General features: G+C 37.9%; 2 protein-coding genes across 5 annotated transcripts in view; both read right to left on the reverse strand.

The window, feature by feature from the left end:
- LOC107566311 (ADP-ribosylation factor-like protein 6-interacting protein 6) overlaps nucleotides 1-8,027 on the reverse strand; it is a 14,325-nt gene extending 6,298 nt beyond the window's left edge. Inside the window, exons 1-3 of the mRNA XM_016251725.1 lie at nucleotides 7,467-8,027; nucleotides 7,285-7,338; nucleotides 7,077-7,209 (exon numbers count right to left, since the gene is read on the reverse strand). Of these exons, the coding sequence (XP_016107211.1) occupies nucleotides 7,077-7,209; nucleotides 7,285-7,338; nucleotides 7,467-7,737 (458 nt within the window). The 5' untranslated portion in view covers nucleotides 7,738-8,027. The remainder of the gene's footprint in view (nucleotides 1-7,076; nucleotides 7,210-7,284; nucleotides 7,339-7,466) is intronic.
- A 1,689-nt stretch (nucleotides 8,028-9,716) lies between these two features.
- Nucleotides 9,717-20,567, reverse strand: part of fmnl2b (formin-like 2b) — a 35,575-nt gene continuing 24,724 nt past the window's right edge. Inside the window, exons 15-28 of one of the 4 annotated variants that reach the window (XM_016251739.1) lie at nucleotides 19,654-19,848; nucleotides 19,393-19,413; nucleotides 19,103-19,227; nucleotides 18,439-18,641; nucleotides 17,780-18,014; nucleotides 17,570-17,638; nucleotides 17,402-17,482; nucleotides 17,147-17,276; nucleotides 16,441-16,604; nucleotides 16,227-16,328; nucleotides 16,047-16,148; nucleotides 12,747-12,870; nucleotides 12,379-12,494; nucleotides 10,879-10,954 (exon numbers count right to left, since the gene is read on the reverse strand). In XM_016251739.1, the coding sequence (XP_016107225.1) occupies nucleotides 12,403-12,494; nucleotides 12,747-12,870; nucleotides 16,047-16,148; nucleotides 16,227-16,328; nucleotides 16,441-16,604; nucleotides 17,147-17,276; nucleotides 17,402-17,482; nucleotides 17,570-17,638; nucleotides 17,780-18,014; nucleotides 18,439-18,641; nucleotides 19,103-19,227; nucleotides 19,393-19,413; nucleotides 19,654-19,848 (1,643 nt within the window). In that variant the 3' untranslated portion in view covers nucleotides 10,879-10,954; nucleotides 12,379-12,402. Of the gene's footprint in view, nucleotides 10,955-12,378; nucleotides 12,495-12,746; nucleotides 12,871-16,046; nucleotides 16,149-16,226; nucleotides 16,329-16,440; nucleotides 16,605-17,146; nucleotides 17,277-17,401; nucleotides 17,483-17,569; nucleotides 17,639-17,779; nucleotides 18,015-18,438; nucleotides 18,642-19,102; nucleotides 19,228-19,392; nucleotides 19,414-19,653; nucleotides 19,849-20,567 lie in introns of all 4 variants that reach the window. The other 3 variants (XM_016251738.1, XM_016251741.1, XM_016251740.1) reach the window with 3 other exon arrangements.

Here is a 20,567-nt window from a genome sequence, read left to right on the forward strand (position 1 = left end):
CCAAAAGTTCTATCTTGGTCTCATCAGACCAGATAATCTTATTTCTCACCATCTTGGAGTCCTTCAGGTGTTTTTTCATGTGTCTTGCACTGAGGAGAGGCTTCCGTCGGGCCACTCTGCCATAAAGCCCCGACTGGTGGAGGGCTGCAGTGATGGTTGACTTTCTACAACTTTCTCCCATCTCCCGACTGCATCTCTGGCGCTCAGCCACAGTGATCTTTGGGTTCTTCTTTACCTCTCTCATCAAGGCTCTTCTCCCCCGATAGCTCAGTTTGGCCAGCTCTAGGAAGGGTTCTGGTCGTCCCAAACGTCTTCCATTTAAGGATTATGGAGGCCACTGTGCTCTTAGGAACCTTAAGTGCAGCAGCATTTTTTTTGTAACCTTGGCCAGATCTGTGCTTTGCCACAATTCTGTCTCTGAGCTCTTCAGGCAGTTCCTTTTGACCTCATGATTCTCATTTGCTCTGCCATGCACTGTGAGCTGTAAGGTCTTATATAGGTGTGTGGCTTTCCTAATCAAGTTCAATCAGTATAATCAAACACAGCTGGACTCAAATGAAGGTGTAGAACCATCTCAAGGATGATCAGAAGAAATGGACAGCACCTGAGTTAAATATATGAGTGTCACAGCAAAGGGTCTGGATACTTAGGACCATGTGATATTTCAGTTTTTCTTTTTTAATAAATCTGCAAAAATGTCAACAATTCTGTGTTTTTCTGTCAATATGGGGTGCTGTGTGTACATTAATGAGGAAAAAAAATTAACTTCAATGATTTTAGCAAATGGCTGCAATATAACAAAGAGTGAAAAATGTAAGGGGGTCTGAATACTTTCCGTACCCACTGTATATATATGGAACAAATGTTTCTTCTTGATGGTTACACCACATGACAAGTTTTATGTCATATAATTTAAAGTTTTCTTGAAAGTAAGTTTTTTTCCCCTCAAAACCATTCAAAACCAAGATACAAAGAGTACATTTCTGAAAAATTGGCTCATCTATTTAAAAAGATTATTTGTCATTACCCAAATAGCACTCATCTATAGTTAAAAAAAAAATTGCTAACCAATGCTCTTGGTTATTCACTTGTGACGCATCAAATACTGTTTCCAGGTCAACGCCGCCACTCTGTTTCAATTGAGAATACCATCATAACAGCCATTTATGAGCGCTATTTATTTACAGCCACAATTAAGCTAAGGATAAATACTCACTAGTCTCCGGGCTCAAGATGTCCTGGGCACCAATATTTTAACGATTCATAAAAATGAAGATTTCTCTGAGAAATCAACTGAGCTTTCTCTATGGAAATAAAGGTTTAGATTTTTTTTGGTAGTATTACAGCACACTGCAAGTGTATATTATCACCATTTGTTGCTTTCTTTTGGGATCTGATAGAGCTTTCGGACCTGGACAAGCAGATTTATAAATTACATCAGCTGGACTTGACCATGACATATTAAGGCTAATTTTCAATGATAAGTCTCAACCAGACATATCACACACTCAGATATTGCTCTATCAGCTTGTGTCTGTTAAACCTTTTTTATAGCCAGGAAACACTAACATTCATCTATCTCAAAGACACAACAGACTTAATGATACACTTTAGACAGACAGCAGCCTTGGCATGGATTATTAGGGAGCCAGGCATTTCCCAACGTATCAATGGGGAAAAACTGTTTGGGAACTGATTATAATTAAGGCCATCCATTCAGATAATTTATGGATGTGAGATCTAATCAGGGAACGACACGACTAAAAACCCAAAGCACTTAAAAAGAGAATAAACTAATTTCTATTAGCCAGTTAATTCAGCAAATCAATTGTTGTGGCGTGAACTCCCTGAACCTCACCTACAACGATAGCAGATAATGTAAAGCTTTTCTGCTGGAGACAGCCACAAACAACTGACTGTGACCATAGGCACCCAATGATTGAAAGGTTGGGTTTCTATGGAGACTAAGTGATGAGTGCATTATACTAATACATGTGTACATATCTGGAAACAAAAGAGGAAAGCTTTTATTAGCATTCCAGTCATTTGAGGATAATGCAAGAGGCTAACTGCCAGAGCAGCGCTGCGATACAGTGAAAACTGACATGGAGAATGCCAATAGGACAGAGTGTGTGCCAACTACTGCTGTATTGTGGTGGTGAACTGGAGCTATACAAGCGTGAAAGAACAAGCAGACCCAGTCACAGTTCCGTGGGGGTCAGTCAATACCACCCCATCCGGCTGCAAGCTGGTCGATAGCCTGATTGTGTTCGGAGTCGGCTGTGTAAGTTGGGTTTAGGACAGACATCATCAGAGCACCGCTGTGTGATTAGATAACCAACTCGTTTGCCGATGAAGTGATCCTGGGTTTTATCGCCAAGCCTCCAGACACAATCAATAACGTTCCTCCCAAACAGCCAATCAGAATCTGGCTTATAGATTCATAAATTGGAGCACAGCCTTAAAACTCATTTGCAAACTCAAAGTTAGCAGAGGAGACACGTTTCAGCTGGCTTCAAATGGGGCTCCCTGTCTTTTCACCATTTCATATGAATGAGAAGTTCAAGGGGTGCCATCCAGCATGAAATAATTAGAGTTGAAAAACAACTTTAAAGAGCTCTGCTACAATTTTTGTTCCATAATATGTTAGGTTGCATAATTTTTAGGTCACCGTTCAATATTCATTAGAGGATGTTATCATTTGAGTTTCCTCTGAAGTCTTTCAAAGCTTAGGTCTCCTCATGACTGGATCATTAAATCTAAATTGAGGTAATTTCAAAGTATATTAATTCTGCAAACGGCAACAGCTTGTCACAGGCAGCATCCTTCGCTGTCCACATGCCTCTTATCTGTGTACACAAAACTCCTGGTAATACATGTCAGAAGTACTAAGGTCACTGGAAATACAACAGAATTCACAGTCTGATGGGCTAACAGCAATTCATCACACCTTGCAAACACTTCCTCATTTATGAAGTGGGTAAACCACTGAGGGAGTGACTAATGCTCTATATCTGCATGCACCTACGTTCATTATTTTTCCTCAGTGTCAGTCAGTTTACTTACTAACCATGGAGACGAAACAGTTTCTAGGGTTTCACCAGCTCCAGTGTGCACCTTGTGATATGCAGGTCTAACCGAGTTGGTTGTGGCATTCTTTCTGTGGTTAACACTTCCTGTTAACAGCTCAGACATATGTAGCAAAAGAGGACACAGTCACGACGGTTTGCCATTAATAGAAATCTGAATTAATCTACAAATTCTTTAAAACACAAGTCCACTCTACCAAAACTTAAAACACTTCAAAAAGTTGTATTCAAATTTATTAGTAAAATAAATCTATATAAATCAAATCTTCTGAAGAGACTCTTCGGAACCTAAACTGTACTTAACTTGCGAGAACAAACCTCACTGGTTCTTGTGGAGGCTCAAATATGCTTGTGTGACACGTCTAAGACAAGCACATTTGAGCGTCTATTTACCATATTTGATGTGCTCTGTATGCATTGTTTATATGTGAATAAACGCCTATATTAAAATCTGTTCATCATATAAAGCGATCATGTCTTCAGAAAACTTCAATTAAATCCACTTGATTTATATTGATTACTTTTATAATCTTTTTATGAACTTTTTGAAATGTCAACATTTTGGTAGTGTGAACTTTCAATGGAGAGACAGAAATCTCTCAGGTTTCATAAAAATATCTTCATTTTGGTTTCCAAGATGTCAAAAGTCTTATGGGTTTGGAATGGAGTGATGACAGTAAATGATGACAATTTATTTTTGGGTGAACTAATTCCCACCCCTCAATAAATAAATAAATAAATACGTAAACAAACAAACCAGCTAAATGACAGTCAATGACTTTGGAAAGAGCAACACTAGAAAGTTCAGGCAAATCCCCCTCACCTCCCTCTACTCCAAGAGCATAAGCAGTTGGGGTAAAGGACATTTAGACATATTTGATGGGGCTTGGAGCCACACAAAATCCCTGAGGACCAATTCTGGGACAGTTTTGGAATGTGCCGCTTGGTGCAAGTATTCAGGTCTGAAGATGAAAAGCAATTACAGGAAAATTGCTTTTCTGTTCTCCTCCGAGTCTGTGCGCTCGCCCGGGTGAGTCAAACCAGCACAAAGAGATAGGAACAATTTTCTATTTAACAGCTGACAAGCTTCTAAGGCACTGACAGCTAAAAACAAAATAGGAAAAATGGCTGAATAACCTCAGACCAGAGGAACAGCCTAGATAACATGTTCCTATAACTCCTGTACTCTTTCAAGGTATTACACTAAAGAGTAGAACTGGCCGTGGGAAAAAAAACAGCTACTTGTACAAGACAAAATCAGACAACAAGCACTGAAATAAAAGAATAGTGCTCACAAGATCAGTAGGATGACTGTCACAGGTGCTGCAGCAGTGATAATGAGTGAGACTGGAGTGAAGCGATCGGATGATCACTTCTACTTGGAATTTGAGTTTCTCTGCCTACTGCAGATGAATGTGAACTTTTATGTAATTTCTAAGAATTTTCTTCTGATTTCTTTGGTATGGACTTAAAATCTATAAAATAACATCAATATTTGCTTTTAATTCTTTTGGATATTTTTAAACAGTAACAAACACAGCACTATTGCAAAAGATCAATTTGAATTACTTGGAATATGGAAATGATGTGTTTCTTGAAACTGAAGGCAGTTTGCAACCCAGACAGTTAATGACTAAACAAACATTATTTTTGTATAAAGGTCCCTTCTTTTGGTTTCAGACCGGCTTCCAAAGCACCATAAGTTCACATCTAATGATCTAGAACAAATTCAAGTGAGCTTTACAAATTGAGTAATAATTTGCATTGAAAATAGAGGGGAAAAAGGAGACTGCGACCACTTATAGCACCTAAAATGTACCATATATCGTCTTACAACAATATAAAATTACTTCATTTTACCTTGACCTTTGAATAAAAAAAACATTTTAATGGACATGGTATTATCTATTGATACAGCTCTGCTCATAAGTTTACATACCCCTTGCATATGCATAATAATTGCATAATAATTTTAACAAAATAAGAGATCATAAAAATTGTTACTTTTTATTTAGTACTGTCCTAAATAAGCTGTTTCACATAACAGATGTTTACATCCACAAGACAAAATAATGACCGAACTCACACAATTAACTTGTTCAAAAGTCTACATACCCTAATATTGTGTGTTGTTACCTAGTTGATTAAAACCTGTTTTTATGTTTTGTGATAGTTGTTCATGTCCATTGTTTGCCCTGAGCAGTTAACTGCCCACTGTTCTTTAGAACAAGCCCTGCACATTCTTTGGTGTTCTAGCATCTTCTGCACATTTGAACCCTTACCAATAGTGACTGTTAGGGGTGTAACGATATACCAATGCCACAGTTCGGTTCATATCACATGGCATGGCACTAGCAATACAAAAGAACACTAGATTCACTTTTAACTTAATAATAATAATAATAAACAATAATTGCTCTCTGTTAGTTCATGTTAATTAATGCATTAACAAATGAGACTTTAAAATTTGTTGTTTTGTAAAGTGTTACCAAAAAATCTATTGCCTTAAATTAAATATAATAAAATAAAATAATCCTTTTGAGAGGCGGCTGGCCACACATTAGCTGAAAGCACATTGAAGACCGTCTTGAAAGGGGGCAGTACTTTATTGGTTAAAATAGCTTGAATGTTTAAATTGGCATTACTTAAAATGACGTGCTAGTGACAATTCCGTCAAACGTCCGAAACTCGCCAGTAGCCCCTCACTGCAGAACAAAGATTCAGGGGGCGGGGTTGGATCCACATCTAGGGGGTGGAGATGGTAGGTTTAGGGGTGGAGAAGGATAGGTTTTGGGGTGGAGATGGGTGGGTTTATGGATCAGGGGGTGGAGACGGGTAGGTTTAGGTATATGTAAGGTGGGAGGAGTTGGATCTGGATCCAACCTCGCCCCCTGAATCTTGTGTTCTGCAGTGAGGACCATCTCGAAACGCGTGCTAGTCTTGTATTGCAGTGTGCAGCTCGCTTGCAGAGCAAACTCAACGTGGATATTATAGACGTGAGGCCATTTGTGCATTTTGATAGTGGGAGAAGGCGCGGTAGTTATATCTTCACGACTAGCTCAGTCAAACACACACACACACATATATATATATATATATATATGTGTGTGTGTGTGTGTGTGTGTGTGTTTGACTGAGCTAGTCATGAAGATATAACTCTGTGGACACATTCTTTCCATAACGAGTTGAAACATGACATTCTTTTAACAGTCGTGTTCTCATTATAATTTTATGTAGCCTATATGACAGATTTGTTCTGCAGATGTTGTCCTTAATGGTACTTTCCTTTTCAAAGGGATTCAAGCAAATCAAAACTATCATGGCCGTACGCATTTGAAGCGTCTCAGTTGGGGGCGGGGCAGGCCATGAGAGTACCACGGTACGTACCGGGGGCGGTGTATCGCGGTTTTTCGGTTTGGTTTGAATATCGTTACACTACTAGTGACTGTATGATTTTGAGATCGATCTTTTCACACCGAGAACAATTGAGGGACTGATATACAACTATTACAAAAGATGAAAAGATTTACTGATGCTCAAGAAGGCTTTTAACAAGATTTGAACAGGATGATTTGTGATTTTTTTCTTATTCGGTTTAAAGATACATAAATATTATTTAAAGCATTTTAACACCTTTCAGAAGCTACATAAGAGATTTACATTTTTCCAATAAGACAAAATAACTACAATTTACCCGATCATCTAATTCAAAAAGTTCATACCTCACCGATCATAACGCATCACATTGCCTTCTTGAGCATCAGTGAATGTTACATACCCTTGAATCTCAATACAGTGCAAAATAGTACGAAATAAATAATGCATTTTTCCCCCCTTCCTATTTTGCTAAAATTATTAACATCCTGCATATTCTGCAAGGCTTATGCAAACCTATTCGCAGAACTCTATTGGCAGTGTGCAACATGTTTGTGCTTCAGAGAATATGGTTTGGTGATTTAATTGTGCTAAGAGATAAAACAGGCTCACTTGAGTCTGGCTGAAGAAAGAGGGGTTGGGGGAAACATTCCTGGCTCAAAAGAGTCAAAGTAGGTTAGGGTCCAGGAGAAACTGCAACAAAGAACTCCAGCCAAGGAAGACAGGACCAAAATACTCCAAAAACCTGCAGGAAAAAAGTCCTGTGTTTTACAATATGCAGCCACTACGTTAAAATACACTAAGTGTAATTTGGACCTACCTAGGAGTCTCACTTCTGATCCATCTTCAGTGGTTATCCTCTCTGCTCTTAGATCTATAGATCAAATAATTATGAACCAAATCAAGCATACATGCATAATGCATATATCATTCGGTATTGCACATGCTTGAACTTCAGGAGAAGGGTTCCAAGATATAGATATGAACTTATTTTAACCTTACCTTTTAATACGATGTACAAGAAGGAGATGAGCACAGCGATGAATGAGACGATGACTACGCTGCATAGCACAGAGACTATACGAGCGGGCCACAGGTGAGTGTATTTCCAGAATACAAGCCCAGGCGTTGCCCTGCGGATTTCGCTGCTCTCAAGTGAAGCTGCATTTATTTCCCCCAACATGTTTCTTCTTCCTGCTAATGGAGTATTATCTTCATCATCAGAATAAACGTCTAAGGACTGGACGTCTTTATCTCTGGCAGACCGCAGCATGGTCGCCAAGATAAAAGTTTCTAAAGTAGAAATAGTTGGCTCGTGAGTCACATCCTGCGTCTTTAGTTTGCGCGTTTCCGTTTCCTAGACAACTGGCTAGTTCGTTAGCTCGCCAGTTAATCTCATTTATCAAATTATTAATTACACTCGATGTGTACAATGCATGTTAAATACCGTTTATTCAGTTAAACGAGAAACACAACCGACTTAAAGCCGTTTTCGCTGAACACAACGTGTATTAATGAGAAAATTGTTAAACGGTGAACAGTTTCAAAACATCGCGGTTTGTGCCTCCGTGTTTGTGAAGCACCGCCTCGATTACCGTGTTGTCCAATCGTAATCGACGACCCAGGAAATACGACCATACGATTGGATGTGATGAACGTCATTAAACAAACCTACTCGTTTCACACAAAACTAGTTTATTTTGATGAAGACTGACAGCAGACTGAATTGAGTTTGTCACTGATGTCAAAATGGAATAGCCCGAAGATCAAACACATTAATCCCACCACATCTGAAGGAACAATGAGGTCTAAGAGATAAAGTGGAAGAAAAATTTAATTACTGAAATATTACTTACATTCATTTTTAGCTTGTGTTTTGCTTGCTTTTATTCTTTTTTTTTCTTACAGAGGTTGATAACTTTGTGCGAAACCACTATTAATATGGAATATTACTTAATATTTATTTTTAAAAATAATATTTAATATCTAATTAAGTTAAATGTCATCTACACATTTTTCAGCAATATCATGTTATGGTATAGTCCAGGGTTCCTCAAATCTTGCCCTGGAGGTCCAATGCACTGCAGAGTTTAGCTCCAACCCTGATCAAACTCACCTACCTGTGATTTTCTAATGATCCTGAAGACACTGATTAGCTTGCTCAGGTGTGTTTGATTAGGGTTAGAGCTAAACTCTGCAGGAAAGTGGATCTCGTGGGCCAGATTTGAGGATCCCTGGTATAGTCTGTTCATTTTGGATAAACGATTCTGCTAATTGACTAATTACTTGCATACGATTTTAAGAGTAATTTTCACTCTAAGCACTTATCTATTGTATTCTTTCATTTGTGTTTTCATGGAACAATTCTTCAGCACTCTTAAAGCTTCTGACAGTGGCAGTTGGGAGGTCTGCCCACGTTCTCCATAGCGTGAGGAGTTGTCAGCTTTTATTTGTCTCCTCTTTAGTTCTGCATCGTGAACTGATCCCCCAACCTTGTGTGATGTCCATTAGCCAGCAGACAGGATCTAGGTATCCCACCGTGATCTGCTGGAACAGTATAACTAAAGTGGCTGAAAATGAGATGATTCACCTATTACATTATTTAATGCTTTTTATATACATACATGTTTAAATAGACAAAAGAAGCATTGCTCATCTCATATTTGAAAAATTGGGTCTAAGTTTTAGTGTTAAAGTATTTTAAAGCATTGCATTTTTGGATCATTTATGCTGAATATATCACCAACCTGCTGTGTCCTTGTACAGCCATATAGCAAAACATTACTTTTTGTCATTTTGTCTATTATTTGGGTTTCGTTTTTAGTATTGCAGATCACAGCAATAGTGTTGGTTATTTTATTGAAAGGATAGTATAACAAAAACTGAAAGATTATCAGTCATCGAAAACCTGCATAAATGTAAAATGAATTTTTATAGTAATATGAATTTTATGAAACTTCTAGAGATAGAGAGCTATACATTATTATGTGGTCTGGTTTAAATAACCTAACTGTAATCTGGCCATGTTTAATAGTACAAATGTCGGATCCATGGACCTGGGGCCAAAAAGAAATGGCTAAGATCCTTGAACAAAAGGGTTTGCTACCACCTTGTGGCAGCATTAAGTTACCACTGCCCACAATTAGCTCCAACATCACATTTATCATTGAGCATCCTCATGTGTCCATCCCGATTTTCAGTCAAATAAAAACCTCTGTGAATTCTTGCATCGGACACACAAAATAATCACTGTTTTTAATGGTGCTGGTGTCATTGCTTTATTTGCACACAACCACTGATTCCAGTTAAAGAGTTCAAAGTAGAAAAAAAAGTTATGTGCCACTAGTGTCTGTTCAAGCTTTCAAGTGTTACGTGCAACCACAGACATTTACCATATGCAACAATAGTGATAAGAGAGCAATTTAGGTCACAGAGTAAGTTGATTCACCATCAGATTAAATAATACTGTCATACTAAACAACATAAAAGTTATAAACATTCCAGTGATATTGCAGGACAAGTTGTTTTGTTTCAACAATATGTACAGCACCACAATGGATGAACAATGTAAAAAATAAGAGGCTCAATTTTGTAGCAAAATATCTGTACATTTAAAAAAAAGACTTTTTTTTGTCCAATGAAATGTCTTCGTTTAAAAAAAAACAGCACTCTTTTTCACAGTTTACAAATGTCAAATGAGATAAAACCAGTAGGAGAGCAAGTCTGTGATTAAAATGAGATGTACTGTAAATACAATGTCAAACTGATTGGGAATGCTTAGTAGTAAACATTTTCTCAACATTTCATGGGATGTTTAATAATCCTCAACAGCATTACAGTATCAAGACTGAATCTCCCTCTCACACGTCATCCATGTTTTTTTTTTTTAAATCGAAAGTTCAGTTTTAAGATGATCAAAGTTAAAAATAAAAGTGCATCTTGTAAATCTTCCCCTCAGAAAAAGCTACTCAGCTTGGAGTTTTAGAACCAGAGGTAAAATGACAATGAAAATGAAAAGTGGGCCAATCCAAGGACTTCCTTTGGCATTTCTGCTCTGTCTTGTACATGATACACAATGTCTCAATGTTGAATATAGTGAATCATAAAAGACCACAATCTTTCTTCACAATGTCCATTTGTAGAATCCACAATATTTGACTAAGTCAACATACTGCATCCACCACTCTACACTTCATGTTCTCTTTATCTTACGTTCTTTAAAACAGTCCATTAAATCAAGATGTCAGATCTCAGGTAAGCAGAAGTGTTCAGTGTCACATTTATCCATCTTTCCATTGATCTAAGTGTGCTATTGTTCGTTCTTTTTGTTCAGTAGTGTCATTGGCCCACCTTCTGTCCTCAAAAGCTGAACAAACTTGGCTAACAGGTGGTGATCTCCATGTTGCGTAGCAGAAGGTGCTGTATCTCCAAGTTCCTTCTCCCACTCCTCCTCAGGGCATCGGCCCGTCGGAAAGGTTGACTGCGCAGGTCTGAAGACAAACAAGTCAACCGTTACAGTGAGCACAACTACAGTCTGTGCCTGTGGATATGGATGAGACAGGGCCAAAGATGGGTACAAAACAGGCAGGTGTGTGGATTTTTGGTTAGTTTTAGATCAATTTAGCAGGGATGCACGATATTCCGGTACTATATCGGTTATTGGGTGTAGTTGGCAAACACCACTGAGTGTTTCAGAAACCAATTGGCAAAATGGAATAGAACAGTTTAATATTGGACATTTATTTGTCTTTACCGCTTATTGGTATAGGTTTGATATAATGGCTGATGATACTGATATATAACTAGGCATACTCATTTCCCCTATTTTTACATTATGGTTATGGAAAAGTTAATCTTTATAACACTAATAATTTTAATATATTTTTTTTGTATACAAAATTTAATATTGGCCATTTATCGGTCTCCACCATTTAATGGTATAGGTTGATATTTGATATAATGGTATCATGCTGTAATTTACCCTATTTTTACATTGGCATGAACATCAAATAATGGCAATTCTAAAGTTAATCTTTACAAAAGAATAATGATTTATTGACACCGTTAGATGTAATCTTCAGCAAATGAAATTATTAATTCTTCATACTGTACATTATAATGTTGTGATGCCTAAATCTACTTGGAACACTTAAAATGACTGATCATAGTTTTTGATGTATTATTTCTCACATTTAAATGGAATAGCATATTTTAATATTGGCCATTTATTTGTCTCTACCACTTATTGGTATAGGTTGATATTGAATATTGAACTTTGCATATTTATTTTCCTTGTTTTTAGATTGACAAAGTGTGCATTAAATTAATGCAATTGTGAAGTTAATCTCTACAAAACAGCAATATTTTAACATTTAACACTGTTAAATGTAATCTTTAGTATATGAAAGAATGAAAAGGGCAATATTCATTCTTCACACTGTATGTAATGCTATAATCCCTAAATTTAATTAGAGCATTTAAAACGCCTAATTTTCGTTATTGAGATAAAATGGAATAGAATATTTATCTGTTTTCAACAACATTCAAATATTATCAGCATATCATATCAGCCAGAATTGTAATTTTAGTGCATCCCTACAACTCAGATCCTTCTGATAAGTCATGATATGTTGGAAGGTGGTTACCAGAGACAAAGTTTGCCTGCAACTGTATTAGATCTACTCAATGGGATGGGACACTTCAACAGATTTTTAGATTGAAATAGTGTGCAGGAAACAAAATGAATAACAGAAATTATTGAAGGCAGGCATGCATTTTTTTATGCAGAGAATTCACGTTTCCATCCTGTATTTAATGCCCTTACCCAGGTGAATAGTAAACAAATGAAGAAACAGAGAGAAGGATGGAGGGAATGACTAGGAGATGAGTGAAGAAGAGATGGACTTAAAGGCACCTTTCTGAGGGGACAGAATTTAGTTTAATAATGGAAGTCCTCGGAGAGGGCGGGGTCACAGAAGAACCGCGAGCCACGTTTGGCTGATCGTGCGGTAAAGGGGACGGTCTTCAGCACTGCAGCAAAATAATAGCCAATCACAACACAGAAACACCAAAAGCTAGAAGCTCTAGAAAAGGCACAGAATCAGACAGAAACTTCAAGCCTCTAAACTCCAGTAAGGCTAAACAGCATTGTGTCTACTGCTACTGTACGTCTACTGTTACTATCTAAAGAACAAGACCAATACACACTTAGGGAAACAGATTCATTTGACGTACGTACAATTAAATGAATCTGTTTAAGCTTGCATCCAGCAGCGTTCTTACCCGTAATGATGTCCTCAATGGCGCCATCTTTGCCTTCGTAGACGTGGCGGCTATCTTTGCCTTGCCTCTTCCTTAACTCAGAGATCAGTTCCTGCTGCTGCCGCTTGCCCTTGTGAGATGGTGACTGGTGTTTGTACAAATTAATAAATGATAGAATATCCAGTTACTGCACACAGCTTTGCTGTAATCTTTCCTTTAATGTAAACTGTGCAATTTGTGTCAATACCCAGCCTTAGAGCACACTACAGTTCGATTTGATTTAGATTCACAAACTTGCATTTCTATTCGATTCCGATCTCAATTAGATTCAGGTACAGTAAATGTCAGTTCAAGGACAAAATTCTCTACTAACTAAAAACTAATGCTGTAAACCATACAGAGAATTCTGTCAGTTGGAACATTACTGTAATATTTAAAGGGGTCATATGATGCGATTTCAATTTTTCCTTTCTCTTTGAAGTGTTACAAGCTCTTGGTGCATAAAGAAGATCTTTAAAGCTGCAAAGACTAAAGTCTCAAATCCAAAGAGATATTCTTTATAAAAGAGTCAACCACGCCTACCTAAAACTGCTCGTTCTAACACGCCCCAACATGTCTACATCACGATGTGGGAAGATTTGCATAACGCCGCCCGAATGTTCACGCAAAGAAAGGCGGCGTAACTTTTATTCTCGCTGTAGTATTGTTGCTGCCGCCATGTCGTGAAGACACGTGTGTGTTTGTGTTCTGTGTGTTTCGCTGTGAAAAAAAGAGGACGATATCCGCTTTGTCATGCCTAGAGCTGATCCATGCTGGTCGCTGAGGAAATACATCAACTTCACGCTGTGGATCGCCGGATCGGCTTTCACCGTGGATGAAGCGGAGTCCAGCCCGGGGTCGTCACGTGGTTGCCGCAAGCCCACTCTCACTCTAGCCGCCGGCCTCCCCTCACTCTAGTCCGCAGGCCTCCACTCACTCTAGCCCGCAGGCCTCACAGACTGTAAGTACGTTTTCATATTTAAAGGATTTGCCACTGATGATTCAAACGCGAGTTTTGAGCAGTGTAGAGTAGCGCTTGTTGTTTGTCATTTCTCTGATCACAAATGCAGACATGGTTTTATGTTTACGTTGTAGGATATCAGACAATCTAAGATTTGGTCAAAACATGGTTGAGGCATGAGGAGTCCAAATTCCACAGAGGTCCAAGACAACAGGATGTCATAAATCAGACCCTAGCCAGTCTGAAGCAAGGCTAACAAACTCTTTCACAGAACAGCTTTCAACATTAAAACCATGAGGAGAAACGCCACCTGGTCTCATCAAACCTTACTTCTATTGCCATTTCTTTAGTTTATTTTATTTTCCGTTGAGTTTCGTGTGTTCTTCTGAGTTAAGTTTGCCTAACGCCGCATCTCCGAAAGAGTGCTGTCTAAACTTCAACTGCAGACCACAGCTCCGCGTCGCCAGCCAACGCCCAACCACTGGCTTCCCAAGACTGAACCTCCAGCCAATCAGCAACCTCGGGAAACCCCTTTCGGTAACCAGACAAGGAAGGAAACCCCGCATCACAGGAAAGCAAGTACCTCCAGATCCTAGCTGAACTGGTGCATTTAATATAAATGTTAACCTCATTGAGGGACTCAATGCGAGGGTTAATTAAGTGATTGATGGTTGTTCAGATCTATGCAATTGCAATTGCACATATTGCTGTAAACTTGGGATTTCACATTTTCATTCTCTTAAACTAATTATTTCCTCACTTTCTCTCTTTCTGCAATGTGTGAATGCGTGTGTTCATGTGTTAGATTAGTTTATATGTCTTAGATTTATCCAATAAAGCCTTATTTATATTGAAAAGAGAAGTATCTCGTGTTTTGTGCTCACAAGTTAATGTCTTAAACTGCCGATCTTGTTACATGTGCTAATTAATAGTGTTTTCACTATATTTTGGATATAAATATCCATTGCAGAATTGATGTCATACGGCTCGTTCACTGAATCGCTGGCCGTCTCAGTGATCAGCCGTAAAACAGCGATTCTGTCCTAATTCCCTTACATATTATTGGTGGAGTTCCCTTTAAAATCTTAAATGATTCCCTTTGAGCTAAATTGACCTGTTTCCCTTACAACGTGGCGCGATGCAATGCATAAAAAGACAGTATAAGTCATTCTAATCCGTAATTATGTCCCCACTGGATGCAACAAATGGCTCGTTTATAATGGGTTTTAATGTTTTTGTCTCGTCGCTCCGGCCAGACAGGGCATCACAGTATGGTAGGGGCATAACATTTCCGTCTCACGTTTGAGGTATTCGGCCAATCACAATGCACTGGATAGCTGGCCAATCAGAGCACACCTCGCTTTTCAGACCGATGAGCTTTGTAAAAATCTACGCGTTTCAGAAAGGCGGGGGCATAGAGGAGAAACAATAATGTACAGTATGTGGAAAATAATGCTTTTTTTTTTTACTTAAATCGCATAAACACATTTCATTACACCAAATACACAAAATAATGTTCTTTTTAGCAGCATCATATGACCCCCGTTTAAGGTTCAAATTAAATGATTTGTATGCAAACATTTAAATTCCACATAAGGAATTTGTATAATATCATCATAACTTTTTAATGACAATTGTATTTCTACTCCAATTAGTTTTTGAAATATAAATATTTAAATGGTGGCTGTACAAATTTAATGATTATATAAAATAATACATATATTTAGCAAAATGCTCCTCTCTTAAGTTAATTTTTATAGTTAACTACCGAGCTACGATCATTGAATGGCTTTCCAGAGGTAATTGTAATGTTACATTTACAAGCTGTTTTATTGGAGAACTTCTGTAGTTGAAACACTTGATTGTATGATTACAATAGACATGATAGATTTCAGTAAGTTGTACTGTATTTTTCAACATACCTTCTCATGTTCATTTACGTTTATTTTGTGCGGTAACTAGTATTAAAGAGGACGAGATGATCAGTTCATGTGCATGGCACTTTGCTTGAACTAAGGCACTACAGTGATCCGTCATCACATTAAAAAGTGCCAAAATGGTATTTATTGTTCGAATTTCATAATAAAATTGACAGAATTTGAAATTGGATCAATAGTTTGTTGGATGGAAGCCATGCTATAAAATACTGTGTAGTGAAGTTCTGTTTACACATCAACTGAAAACAGCATAGAATAAAAGGTACATTTTTGGGATATAAGAATCATTTATCGGTTCCTCAAAATGAGAACTGATAAAATCGAGAAACTGATATTTTCAACTCAGCCCTAGTGTGCTCTACTAAGGCTCTCAAATCATTATACCTGTTGACTTTCTTGCTCCTCCATCATAGCCTCCTGTTCCAGAAGTTTCTCCATCATCAGCTGCTCTTGCCTCTTCCTCTGCTCGTTCTCTTCATTCGCTTGCTGAAAACAACGACAAATTAGATCTGGGCCTTGTGTGAACCAGAAGGAAGTTGATGCACTGATAGCATACAGACTCACCCTATAGGACTTGATGAAGCGAACAAACACAGGGAAGAACACAGAGGGTGGCATGGTCTTGGGGCTCTCCCCGAAGAATTTAACAACATCGTCAAAGGCATCCTGTAATTACATGCAAGCCACATGATCATGGGGATTATCCCTTGTGAGATTCAAACCTACAGCCTTACCATTACCAGCCCACCACAACACCCTATAACCTGCTTTTTTCTACCTGTGCAATCCTAGCATCATCCAGGAGCTTCTTCAGTCTGGCCTCATTGTGATGGATGAAGTCTTTGAGCAGGGAGTTGTGGCCGTGCATGCTGTACTCTCTTCTGGTCAAATCCATACCTCTCTGGAGCTCCTTCACATCCAGGAGAACATTCTCCAGTGAGACTGCAACATGGGAATAATGAGACCCACCGTCAAAAACAAACTTACTGTAGAATCAACATATTAGCATATTAGAGCAAAAAAATGCATATTTGAGGACAATAATTTTTGTATTTCTTTCTGTTAATGTGAGACCTAAGAACATTTTAAAATGAATTTAGAAAGTGTTATTTTAGTATTATTTATGTTATTTTATAATAATTTAAAAAAAAATTAATTATGCTGTTTTAATTTAAGTATCAGTGATTTTTTTTAATGTACTTGTCACTTTCATTATTTTTTTTATTTTTTTTCGATTTCAGTTTTAGTAATTTTAGTACTTTAAATTGAACTAATTTTACTTTAGTTAGTTGCCAAGGCAGCATTTCCAATTAACATTTAAGTTTTTTTTATTTTTTATTATCCAATATTTATATTTTAGCTTCAACAACAACAAAAAATAGTTCTAGAAATAGTTATTAACAGCACTAATAATATAAATAAATATAATTACCATTTCTAATTAGTATATTTTAAATGTATTTTCAGGGTTGATGGAGACTTACCTGCAGCAGCTTTCTCAATGTAGTGCAGCTCATTGTAAAAAATGCTTACAACAGGATATTTCTCCTTCACCACATTGGCTATGTAGTGCAAAAGTGTCTTCTTCCTGTCTGTGGACTTGGTTTCCAATAGCTAAAGGCAGGAAACATTACAATTAAACTCAATGTTAATAATGTCAGAATAAACTTAATAATGTCAAAAAAGTGCATGACTTTTAGCTTTTTTTTTTTTTAAAGTGTTATTAAATGTGATGTTACCAAATCCAAGCTCTGAAGTTTGAAGCCATAAACAGCTCCTCTCTTACTACTGTTCATGTAGTTCCCCAGGGCCAAAATGATCTGAAATGAGACATATCACATAATTAATTACAAGCAAGACTCTAAAACTACAAGAGACTCTGTGATATTGAAGTTATATTGGCTTACCTCAAGGATTTTCTTTAACTTCTGTGATGACTTTATGGATACAGATGCTGCTATGATAGCATGCAGTTGCTGTAGGAAAAACAGCAACAGCAAACAGACAAATGTATAAATACATTTCAGATTGATCTTTATTGATAAGAGTGTTATTATTCAATTAAATGATTCAACAACGGTGGTTCCTTTTTTTCTCTCTCTCTCCTTCCACCTTACCGGTGTGAGCATCTGCAGGCTATCGCTAAAGTTGCCCATAAAGGCCATAATGGTCATCCGCTGTGGCAGCCTTTCAATCTTGCTGAAGAGCATCATGAATCGGTCCTCATCAGTGAGCCCATCCATTGGCCGTCGCTCTCGCTCATACTGGCGGAGCACCTTCACCTCACTTTCAGTGGGCATGAACCGCATCAAACATTCCACGAAATCCAAGGGCACTGTACGTAGATCAAACCTGCGGGCGGTTGAGAGAAACTGATCAGAGTGCTATTAAAAAAAAAAACAAACCTCAAAAAACTAAATTAACAAAAAAAAAAAAAAAACACCAAACCAAACTAAACTAAACCAGCAGAGATAGAATATACAGGAGCTGAACTGTGGAAGGAACAGAACAAGAACTGACTGATGTTCTATCAAGCAGATGTAAGGGAAACACCTTTCACGAATTAGGAGTACAAACTGAGGATTTGTAAAGAAAAATGTTGGAGGATTTCGATATAAGCCAAGAGGAGTTTTTTTGTGACCAGTGTTTTGTTGTAATTTTCATTTCTGGGTGAACTATCCCTTTGAACAAGAGCAATCCCACAGTTGTAAAACATCATCACACAGAGAATATGGTTCATCTTTATCTTGAAATTAATGACAAAGGGGGAACTTACGTCTGGATTGCTTTGCAGATCTCTTCTGGGCTCTTCCCTGCCTTGCGGAGCGTGATGGCAAGGTTTTTGGCTCTGTTGGCCTCCAGCAGTGAAACTTTATTGGGGCCCTTCTGAGGAGCCTTCTGCTTTTGCATCGTCATGTCGATGGCAGGGCCCTGGGCTTTGGTCTTGAACATTTCCTCAAACTCATCCACATTCAAATCCTGCAAACCAAAGCGTTCTATTAAAGTTGTCATCCACAGCACTCCTAGAACTTGGTGTTCGAAAACGTTGGCACCACTAATGGCACCAATGAATCATGCACAGTAGGACTTCCTGGTCATTGGTTATTTCAAATACATTGTTTTCATAATCTTTTATCAAAATGTTCTTGCTCTGCCTCCTTAACCCCTTCCCATCCAAGTACATGGCTCATTCTGATAGGCAACCAACTTTTCATTATCCAATCATTCGTTCTCAATTCACAAAATCAAATCCCATCCTAAATTGTTTTCACCTGGAATTGTGTCAGATTATTGAAGTACAATGAGCCGCTAAGGGCAGTGACGTTTGACTTTCTGTATGTGTCGTTTCTTGCAATTTTAGTAAGCAGCTGTTACAGAATGTACTTGAAGTTTATAGAGATCACACATTTCACACCATGTAACGTGCTGCAGACAAATACCTCTAGAATCTTCTCGTCATCGATTTCATTGAAGACAGTGCCGTTGATCTGATTTGGTTTCAGGGCCACCCAATTGAACACTGGCAAGCGGAACTTGGTTTTGATTGGCTTTTTAATTTTCACAGCTGCCAAGAAAGAAAAGAGGCCTGTGACTACCAAAACAACTATTCAATGAGATTAAAAAGAATCACAAAAATACATGATTAATGTGTTAAGCAAAGACACACAACACTTAATGTGACTAGATCATGACAGTAAATGGTGGCCATGACAAATATCAGGAAACCTACAGAAGAGCTTGATTGGTCCATCTTTGAGGGCGGGAGGAAAAAGAGAGTAGATAAAAACAAATGTTTAGAGAGTAATAAAGCACAAATGTCTAGAAGAGAAAGCCAAAAATTCTTCTGAGCATTAAGAAGTGCTGAACAAAAATCCACAAAAGCTTGGAAAATTATTTCAGGGAAAAATAATATGCATGAAAACAGACAACAAAAAAAGAATACATTTGCAATGACCCATTCACACTGAAACAATCATGTACACATTTATACCTGTCAAGCCAGAGTTGAATATGACAGTTGGCGTCCCGCTTCCTGGGAGAGGAGGAGCACAAGGAGGGGGAGGCGGGGGTAATGGAGCAGAGATCTCAATAGAATGTCCAGGAGGTGGAAGTGGGGGAGGAGGAGGAGGTGGCGGAGGAGGTGGCGGCAGTGGAGGTGCGAGAGCTGCCGATGGCCCATTAGGAACTACAGGAGAAGAGAGAGAACGTGTGATGGCACTACAATTAATTTTAGACAGCAAGCTTAAGCACAATTAAAACCTAACAAAGACTAACTGGTTAGAAGGGATAGACTGATAATTGGTTTAGATATTTATTATTTTCAATTAATCAGTTCAGATCAGTATATATATCTGGTGGCTCTTTAAACAATTGTACCCACAAATGCCATTAATTTGTGGTCAAAATGCTGGCACAATCTTTATGCAGCTCTGCGCAACTACTGGCTGCAAACACGTTGCTCACAGTAAAAACATGGTAAAATGGTGGTCTGTTAGGTATTTAGTTAGTTAGGCAGCTGTCATAGAATCTAGGCTCAGAAAAACATTAATAGTTCTGATCAGCTGGACTTTATGAATGTTCTGATGCATTTACAGATTTTCCTTATATATATATATATATATACACACACAGTGCTGTGAAAAAGATTTTGCCCCCTACCTGTGTTTTTTTTTTTTTTTTTTTGCATATTTGTCACACTTGAATGATTCAGATCATCAAACAAATTTTAATATTACACAAAGATAACCCGAGTAAATACAAAATGCAGTTTTGAAATAATGATTTAATTTATTAAGGTCACAATAAATCAATATTCACTATTAACCAAACGCTTTCATATGTCTCTGCATCTCTCCCTGTTTACTCTCACTTACACTTTTAATCCGTAATAGAGAGTGTGTCACA

Source organism: Sinocyclocheilus grahami, unplaced genomic scaffold (assembly GCF_001515645.1).
Source record: "Sinocyclocheilus grahami isolate Dianchi unplaced genomic scaffold, SAMN03320097.WGS_v1.1 scaffold1069.1, whole genome shotgun sequence".
NCBI classification, from domain to species: Eukaryota; Metazoa; Chordata; class Actinopteri; order Cypriniformes; family Cyprinidae; genus Sinocyclocheilus; species Sinocyclocheilus grahami.